This window comes from Centruroides sculpturatus, unplaced genomic scaffold (genome assembly GCF_000671375.1).
Source record: "Centruroides sculpturatus isolate CEXI.00-Female unplaced genomic scaffold, Cexi_2.0 scaffold290, whole genome shotgun sequence".
Lineage (NCBI taxonomy): Eukaryota > Metazoa > Arthropoda > Arachnida > Scorpiones > Buthidae > Centruroides > Centruroides sculpturatus.
The window spans coordinates 715,029-725,772 of record NW_019384526.1 but is presented as its reverse complement, the minus strand read 5'-3'; the positions used below and the strand labels follow the sequence as shown (position 1 = coordinate 725,772).

Sequence of the window (10,744 nt, the reverse complement as noted above, 5' to 3'; positions counted from 1 at the left end):
GTGGTTTTTAATCTTTGCATGTTTAACATAAAATTTAAGGCTAAATCATCCTATTTAAATTTGATTCGAGTATACTGTGTACTCTCAGTGCCTACGATAAACTGAAAATGCTGTGATAAAAAAGCCAGGTGAAAATGCCACGGTGGCAAAGGTAGAAAGGGTAGCCTTTTCCATAACAAAAAGAAGTCGGTACATATATTTCAAGGGAATGCCAGACCATATTTTGCGATTCAAGAGGGTGCCATCACTAAAAAGATAAAGAAACACTGTTATAGAAATGGATCAGGTATACAAATCTTAATTTATTCCCAGAAACAGTAACATATTCAGTGCTATTTATTGGTGATAATGATAAGTAAATAGAATAAAAATGGGGNAAATACATTTTCTCTTTCAGGTTTGGCATGTCTTACTCCTTTTCTAAGTCCTCATACCAGAGATCTTGGATTAACGTATAGAGAAACCATTGTAGTCAACACCGCAGCAGCATTTATTAGTATTTTTGGACCCCTCATCGCCGGAATAATTGCAGACAGACACGCTAAATATAAAACCTTTATCGTTTTATCATTGTTTCTATCAGCTGCTAGTTACACGGGTTTACTTTTCATCCCTCGAGTGTTGCGATTCACTAGACAACCCATCATTGAATTCGATTGCCCAGATGCTGTTAGATTGGAGAAATGTAGCAGTTGGTCAAGTTGTACCGATGCAGGAATCATTACTGATAACATGACGACATTTACACTATCCGGATGCCAGTATCAGTGCCGTAACACTTTCAACACCACGTATCCTCTACACGTGTGCTTTCAGGGTAGCAAAGAAACTCTGTGCACAGTTTACGATCAGCAAACTGAAAAACAAGTAAAGTTCCAATCACGTTTTGTTCCATGGATGTTTGAAGAGCAACAAAGTATCCAGAAATCTGTTTTTCTTTCAGCGACACCAGAGATGCCCGATCATATAGGTGTTTGCAACTTTCGACCTGTGGCACCCATAATTTTCAACGAGAAAGTTCATCAAGACATACATTGCCGACCGATGCCAGAACATTGTTCCATTAAGTGTTTCCTTAAATTAACATACAAGAACCACTCGTTGGATCCCGCACCTTGTGAAGATGTATTAGGTGACTCTACTTTGACCTTCTGGGTGTACTTAGGTGTAAGATCTTTTGCTGACTTATGCATCATGACTGTCATCTGCTTACTAGATGCAGTAACCATCTCCAGTATTAACGATTTTTATGGATTATATGGAAGAATGCACGTTTGGGCCGCTTTGGGTTTAGCCATATTTTCACCCGTTGCCGGTGTCCTTATCGATTATTACAGTGGAATTGCTGGAAAGCCAGATTACTCTCCAGCGATCTTTATTTTTGATGGTCTTGCTCTTATTACTTGTGCATTAATTATCGCTTTACCTATCGAAGCAGGAACTAATGCAAGATATGTTGTATCACCAGAAAGAAGCAGAAAGAAGTTAAAATTCTGCACATGGGAAATGTCCTTTCTTATTTTCTTAGTATTGATATTGGGTACTCAATGGGGTTTCATGGAAACTTTTCTTCTGTGGTTCTACGTAGATGAAGTTGGCTGCTCCAAACTGATATTGGGATTGACAGTTACTGTTGGGTTTGCTGGAAGTATACCATTTTTGATAATCTCTAAGAATATGGTGAGAAATATTGGAAGAGCCCATCTCATTGTCTTTGCCTTTCTTTTCTACGGAATACGCTTTGCTGGGATATCTTATATAATATATCCTTGGTGGTCTTTGCCTTTTGAAGCTATGGAAACATTTACAATAAGTGTCGCTTGGATTGGTATCGTTGCTTATGGACAGAGCTTGATATCCAGAGGTGCCCGTCTTAAAGTGCAGTACCTGTTTAACCTATTGCACTTCTGCGCTGGTAAGTTTAATGAAAATTTTAATCATTATTTATATTTATTAAATTATTAAATAATTTGACCCATTCATTTTAAAATTTTATAAACATGTATAATTTCAATTAAAATTAATTAAATTTTTGAACTTATCTAAATGAGTAATTTTAGTAAATGGATAAAAGTTCATTATATATTTGATTTACAATATAATTTGATCTTCAGTAGACCTTTTTACAATGACAGCCTCTATAGCTCTTTTGGCGCTGCAATAAACAATTTGCCTCTGTATAGAAGATACCCATGCTACACGGAGGCTTTAGGAATGCCTGTGATACTACTCATCATTGTTTCCATTGCAAATGTGTAAAATCTATGAACAATAATCCAATATTATATTGTCTGATACCATTGCGGCTTAAATTCGTTCATTCTCTGACACCATTCTGGTCAGATTCGGTCGTTATTGGCGAAATTAAGGATGAATATACAGTGTTAATGTACATGAAACATTTGCACACTTTAAACGAGCCCTATTATTTCAAAGCGATCAAAATGACGCCTCAAATAGTCGGTCGATCGCGATCGACTTGTTGGCATGACCTGCATCCAACATTATCCTGGTCAATAATGACTAACAATATACCTTCAGGCATCACTATAAAACATACTCCTAACAGTTTGTTTACGTAATCCAAATTATTATTTAAATTTATGTAGATTTTATTTTTATAACACTTATCTTCCTGTGTTCCTATCTAATTGTTTTATATCGTCATCTGGTGGTAATTATTATAATTATTTAAGTAATTATTTATTAATTAATACTATAAAACATTATTTTATATTGAAAATTTAATACGTATTTTACAGGTCGTGGTTTGGGTACGATGATAGGAGGATTTTTAAGCGAAGTATTTGGTACTCGACAAACATTCCGTGGTTTTGCTGTCGTTTCTACTATAATCGGTTTACTTTATTTGGTGATTTATCATACTTGTTTAAAGAGTTGTAGACGAAATAAGAGACCAACCAGTCCTGGTGAGTTACTCATACCACAGGTAAATGTTAACTATTACCCTTACAAATTTTAGCTAATTGATTATCGTTTTGTAGTGTTGTATCTATTTTATCAACATTTAGTATTACTATTTATGCAACTTTCCTGACATTTTTCTTTGATATAATACCGTGTGAAATTTCAGCAGATGCGGAAAACACTTCCGTAAAAGAATAGTACTAAAATTCACCGCTATGGCAGTTTTGGCGCTGAAAAGAACAAACATTTTATTTGTACAAGACCCTCATGTGAAACAGAAACTTTAGCTCAATGTGTCGTCATTTTCGAGGTGTAAAATCTGAAGACAATGAACAGTTTGTTCAATGGCCGTACTTTATGTATGGTGTTTCTCACATGCAGTATGATAGTATCTTGCAATGCTGCCAAATTTGTAACGTGTTCTCGATAAATTACACTTTTGTAAGTGTTCACATTGCCAACATTTTACGGATTTTTATTGAATGCAGAGACAAAAGTGCCATAGTGTTGAGTTATGGTATTATTTTGGTTTTAACGGTGTTTTTCGCATGTTTCAGTGTCAAATTTAGGTGCACTGGGCTGCTGAATTATTCTGTAAAATCTTTAGAGAAGATTTAAGCAGTTTAGAGAAGTTTTTAAAGGCAAAATTAAAAATTTTTAATGTAAAAAAACAAATAATTTTACAATCAAAAGCTTTACATCGCTAATAAAACATTACTTATAAAGAATACTTTTTTATGTTTTCAGTACGAATGAATGGATCTTGGTATCCTCTAGGAGAAACAAGACCAAACGGTGATGCTGGCGGCCATCTTTTTAACTCCGATCACGAAGATTCCGATATAGGAGTCGATGATGATGTACCTAAATAGAGGGACAAAATACAAGTTGGGTTGTGATATATCTGCATAAGTGAAGATGTCACAAATCGCTTCAGAATGCATAAAACTGTTTACTTTATTTTTCTTTTTCTTTATAAACTGCGGTAATTCGTTTTAAGAATAAGTGACCTTTTTTTGTATTTAGAAAGTTATATCTTATTCTTTTAGATGAATAGTTAATTGTTATACACGTATGTTATTACGAAGCCATTGAGTGTGGATAAATCCCTTATTTTCATTTGCTGGCATCGCGTAATATTCAATTTTTTTTTTTACTGTAACAAGAGTACAAGAAACAATTGATTTATGCTGTTAATCATTACAGATGTGTTCATTGTTTGTGCTAGATACTATACGAAATCATTTTTTGAAATTATTATGTTATTATTTCATCGATTTTTTCACATCATCATCAAATTTTTCACACATATTTTATAAGCAAATAAAATANTAATAAAAAAAAATATAACGTATTTTAATTGTTATCTCTTTAATTATTTGATTGAGTGAAATATAATGAAAAAGTTAAATCATTTTAATTGTGATTCAAGCGGAAATTGTTCAGCAAAAAAACAATAAAATAAGAAAAATGTATACAATTATGTTCTGTTTATTAATTTGATCTCAAGGTTGAAACATTTAAACCAAACAATAGAAAACATAATTGATATATAAATTACAGGCATTAAGTTAAAATTATATTTTTTAGAATTAATTTTTTTTTACTTTAACCTTCGTCAAGTTACGATTTATTTTGTTTTTTTTCCCTTGTAATTGATGTAATAAATAACAGATTTTTCGTGTTTAACTACTGCACGCGCTGGTGTTTTTTCTTTACTTCTACTCGCAACAGGCGAATTATTAATTTCCAATGTACTAATTTACTAATTTTGTTGTACAAATTTTCATTTACTACTCTATATTATTATGTAAATAAAAAGGTAGATGCCAAGGTTTCGTGTGTAAATTCTCTTATGTAACAATTCGTGAAGTCTACTTTTAAATTACAATAGCCTTAAACATACAGGAAATACACATGAAAGACGTGAAGAATATGAATTTTTCAATTTATTTTCAGGTAAAGGAAAACCTGTGTAAACCGGTCAGGCACGGTACCGAATATTGTTCCTGTTTGGCAGGTTTTTAACACGGAAAATCGCAGCCTTTCGATGAATGTTTTCCGTTTAGGCAGGTTCCGTTTCGAACAGGTTTTAATGTAATTAATATTTTTTTAAAATGGAAAATATAACTATTTAATGCTTATTATCAAGTCGTAAGCATTAATATTTACGATGATGCACTTTTAGATACAATACTAAGCATACGTATTGTCTTTCTCTTAACTTTATGAAGCACTTCACAGCTACTGTTAGTGAGAACAGGGACATAAAATTAAGAAAATAAGAAGGAATACTTCATGCTTGATAGCTATAAGTGCTAGATTAGCCCTACCATTTGCGGTTAGTCTAAATTTAACCGTTAAATGACCCTTTGCTTGTTAGAATCGATCAGTATTATCTTGATCTATTGCTCTGGTTCGAGTTATGCTCACCCAATTATTTCTATTTATACTTAAAATAGGAGATTAATTTTAAGGATTTCTATAAACCTTAACTATAAGATAATGAGATATCTACAATTATATAAATTTTGGCTTTCTAGATAATAAAGATTTTATAAAATCACTCGCTCTGTAGGTATCATTTGTGTAGAGTATTGTTTCTTAACCTGGGGTGCGAGTGGTTTTTAATCTTTGCATGTTTAACATAAAATTTAAGGCTAAATCATCCTATTTAAATTTGATTTGAGTATACTGTGTACTCTCAGTGCCTACGATAAACTGAAAATGCTGTGATAAAAAAGCCAGGTGAAAATGCCACGGTGGCAAAGGTAGAAAGGGTAGCCTTTTCCATAACAAAAAGAAGTCGGTACATATATTTCAAGGGAATGCCAGACCATATTTTGCGATTCAAGAGGGTGCCATCACTAAAAAGATAAAGAAACACTGTTATAGAAATGGATCAGGTATACAAATCTTAATTTATTCCCAGAAACAGTAACATATTCAGTGCTATTTATTGGTGATAATGATAAGTAAATAGAATAAAAATGGGGGTGCGGAATGATTAATCGACTAGATCAATTGAAAATATCTATATTAGAGAATTGTTTCCTGCTTTTATAAATCTTATAAATTGATCCGGATATGATACTACCCATTAAATTATTAGAGGGGCTGTAAGAGACAAAATCGTTACCAAAATCGGTCAGACATAAAAGGAGATTTATCCTGTCAATAGGATAATATCTTTGACTCATACAATGATCTTTATATTAACTTTTATTTACGTTATCTTCTACTTTAACATCGCATTTATAACTCGAAGGCATTTTACAGAGGTCAGTGGCATGTTCCGGCTATTCTCCTTGATAAGAGATTAGATTAATAGAACAATCTGGAGAGGGACGTCAGGATTGAGGATGTTGGGGTTGGAACGAGGGGTTGAATACAATGAATTCTCATGAATCAAACATTCTAAAAATGCAATATTTTTAAATACAAATTCTTGATTTAATGTAAAATTTCTTAATGTTCAATTTTAATGTATTGCTTCACTAGTTTGCATAATCTATAAGTAATTATTGACTAGTATAAACACTAATTTTTATCAGGACCTAAGAGATAGTAGATAGGAGCCCTTAACATTCAGAACTGTAAGATCCACACCTTCTGAAATCCATAAAAATAAATAAATCACATAACAAACGAAATTTAAATTCATATTACTCCTATCATGTTTTATATGCAAACACCTAAATTTTGGGCCCCTTTGTCATTGGAACCCCTTTCAACTGGTACCCTATCTATACAGACCTCGTAGGGAGGGAGGAAGGATACCATTAAGATTTATCAAATATAATTTTTCACTTAAAAGACTAAATTTTAAGGCTCCTTTTCAATCCCAAGCATTCCAGATGGCCTCAATGGCACTCCCTTCATGTAGGCCTGTTTATCATAATCATTTAAAAATATATGTAGAGCAATAAAAAACAAATCGAGAATTAACAATTATGGTTTGTTCTCGTTATTATAGATAACGGTTGTTGCACTATATTAAATAGGGCAAAATGAAAATTAGGGTACAATAAATAATACCAAAATATATGGTCTTGAATACATTTAATTATATTAACTAAAACATAATAAAAAAGTAATGATTAATCACTATTTATTTTTATATTTCTTAATATATAAAAAAATTATATAATTAAATCCTTTATTTTGCTTTATACGGTTGAACCTCCATATAAAGACCACCTCCGACTCATTTTCATGATCTCATCAACGGCCGTTATTCAGAGGTTCGATTGTGTTCTAAACTTTATAAATTAATTCTTTTTATCTATATTGGTCTATTAAATCTGTATAAATGTGTAATATCATCCGCATACTTTTATAAATTTAGGCTATTGGCTGTTGAGAAATCCGTCGTAAAGCGAGCCATTTATTACACTCAAACTCTGTGTCGTTTATGGAGGTTACGTTCTCCAAAATAGTTTTAAACTGTACAATAAAATACTGAGATAACATGTAAACATACGGCATTTAAATACGGCATTTAATTTAATTATAATAGAAAATTTCTATCGTTTCTATAAAGTGAGAGTTGTAAAGCGAAAGGTCGTAAAACGGGAATTTACTATATAAAGTAATAAATTTATAATTTTAAGTGATTTTTTTCACTTTTTCCATTCCGTAAATACTAAGAGGACATTTTTCTGTATTCATTATGACTTCGACCAGGCCAGTAATAAAGGTGGAACTCGTCATATCCGACATAATGTAACAAGTGTTTAGAATTAAACACGATCTTTAAGTCAGTTAACCGAATAAATTAACTTACTCATGCATCGGTTAACTCAATTTTGGACCATTTAATCAGAAATATAAATGATATATTTATAATTAAAATGTGAAACATTAAAGTTATATATTTTTTGTTATAATATAGGTCTATTACACAAGTAATTTGAACTTTGCAATTGAGTTACGCCATAGACTTAGGTCAGTTTTGTCACCTTTGTAACTGAATATCAAACACTTACCTTTTCGTGAGATGCATAAATTGAATAAGTTTCAAGACTTGACCGACATTTCTTTAATAATAATAATATAATAATAATAATAAGGGAGCATAACTTAATGTTATTAGAAAAATTATTCTATTGATTTAAATTAGGTTTTATCAGTTAAAAATGATTTAAATTATAGACTTTTAAATTTATATTTTATAATAATTATTATAAGAAATTAAGGAAAGAGATAAGGAACTTATATACTTCCTACACTTTTTAAGCGGAAGGGTGTTGTCTTCACTCCACCCTTTACCCATCACGCAACTTGTTAAAAGGGTGAAGAAGTTCAACGACTTCATAGATTAAAACATTAAAACAAAATAAAAAAAAACTTGAAATTTAAATAATATTTTGTTGAATCTTCTAACCAAATTTACGAAAAATAGCTTATTTTAATTGTATAGAAATTTAGAACATAACACATAAAATATATAACAAGAGAGGGGTAGAAGGGAAAGGGTGAGAAGAGTGTGTAAAGAAGGGAAGACAGACGTAGCAATTTGAAAAAGTGCATTTAATAAGGACTCATCACAGGGGCCATTTAATAAAGGCCCTTACTTAATTAATGGTTAATTATCTGTATTGAATCACAGTTTATAGTAGGCCTTCCTTGGTTTAGGCTCTTAATTACTTATTTGTGAATTACTGTACTAGTTTTTCTAATATATATCTCATTACTTATTATAAATGATTTACTTTATTAGAGGGCAAAGTTTTATTTTTTGGTGTATTATTAATGTTTGTTCTTTATAAATATTATAATTCTTGCTAATTTTATATGAATTATGTATCATCAATCATAAATATGCATAAACAGTAAAGCAAATTTATATCGAAATATTTTTGAAATTCATNAAATCAATGCCATTTATGTTTATATTCACTGAAATACCTTGAATGCAATGCGAGACCTCGCATTGCATTCAAAGCATTTCAGCCGTATTAGTGTGTGCAGTGACTTCGGAATTGAACATACGAATATGGCTGACGATGCATTAAAGGTATTATAATATCACTAGTAAAGTATTTTTTTAAACTTAATATAAAATAAAATAAAAAATTGGCGAATTTAGAAAGGATATCATCAAGTTTCCTGATTATTTTTCAAGTTTAGTAATTAAATATTTTACAATAACTAAGAAGAATATGTCATATACTCTGCAAGTTTATATAATGCAATGAAACAAATTTAATATATAGTTTATGTACATTCGATAAAATTATATTTCAAAATAATTTAGTTACAAATAAAAACCCTAAACTAATTTATTAATTAGTAAAAAATTCAACATGCTTTTAGTGCATAAAATTTATATTTACAGTACAGAAATCTTGACAATTGTAGAGTTCTTCAGTATAAAACTAAAGGTTGATAAACATGAATTTTAAAATTGTAACTATAATCGGTGTCAACGACTGAACAACTAGTTCCACTGATCGTCCCTTTTCACCTTGACGATGGACGAAGGTGATTTTTAAATTCTTTCCGCTTTTTAGGCACAAACAGAACACCCCTCTTCCCACTAAAGATTCGATCAGGCACACAACAAAGGAGACGGTTGAGTGGAGAAAAAGAGGACTCGAACTATCCAGCAGACCATCCATGAAAAATTTTTAAGGTTCTTGACCCGCGCTCAAACCAGGATATCCAGAGCAGTAAGTAGATTAATTAGCGCCTTTAGTGATTTCGTTATCCGGTTGTCGAGCAGAAGTGAGTTTATCTTCGATACTCATTGTTATGTGCATCAGTTGTTAAAGTTGTGAACAAAAGCGACACTGACACCCTTTAAACATTTTATTTTAATTTACAACTGGTCAGAAACTCTTACTAAAATACTAAACTTCACACTCCATCAAGAGTGATTCGTAGTGCTTTTATAATCTTATTAAAAGTGATTCAAAGATCATTCAGTCTGAAGGTAATACAGTACATGAATACACTGCACCATCTGCAAAATCCTTAATATACACTAAAATAATATCTATTTTTTAGGCAGGTGCCATAATTTTCCACGGTTTCTACCCCGCCACGTGGCTAGATACATTCTGATTCACGAATATTAATATGCCGGATTATCGGATATCCCCTTTTCACGTGTGTAACACGTGATAAAAAACTTTACCCGTTGGTGTGGTGCTAATCCGCGACCAACTACCAGTGTTCAGTGGTCTTATCTACTCGACCATATAAAGAAATCGGATTATATAAAGCTCATTATGACCGTTAAACAAATCGAAACGATAAACCCTTATAGAGCATGTCACATTGGATAACTAATAATTCATTCTTTCTTCCGCTTCAACCATATTGCTTAACTCCATCATGGGTCCATTCGTAATGAGCGAAATTGTTTCCTAATGAGCTATTTGTTTTAACTAATCGATCGATTTTCCATTTTTCTGAATACACTAGCAAAGTTATCCAGCATTACACGGAAATTTTTTGATATTGCTTTCTTGTGTCGCGAAAAATGGACCAAACATTTAAACTCGGCACCCTCAAAATCCTCTAAAAACATATTTTATGCTCGCTCGTAACCGTACATTGTGTAGTTTTCTTATTCGAATGCCATCATTCCTCCGATCACATAAGAGAGCTTGCTAAGGTTAACTCGATCAAAAGTAGGGGTTGACTTCCTTGTAAGTACTTACTCGTTCGCCTCGAGTTGAGTAAATAGCAATATGTCACGTGATAGAAATCTGTTTTGTGAGACTATTCACTAAACGAGTTTGTGACACGTGACAATGTTAACACCGCGTTGTAACTTAGGTAACTCGAGACTACCCTGAAAAGTTTA

The 10,744-nt window shown here is 31.8% G+C and overlaps 1 protein-coding gene across 1 annotated transcript; it reads left to right on the top strand.

Annotated features, from left to right (window-relative positions):
• Positions 1 to 277: 277 nt before the first annotated feature.
• Positions 278 to 4,250, top strand: LOC111622871 (major facilitator superfamily domain-containing protein 6-like). Its single transcript, XM_023365306.1, has 4 exons — positions 278 to 286; positions 364 to 1,915; positions 2,763 to 2,930; positions 3,676 to 4,250. The coding sequence occupies exons 1-4, from the start codon at positions 278 to 280 to the stop codon at positions 3,798 to 3,800; spliced, it is 1,854 nt and encodes a 617-aa protein (XP_023221074.1). The 3' UTR covers positions 3,801 to 4,250.
• The last annotated feature ends 6,494 nt before the right edge of the window (positions 4,251 to 10,744 follow it).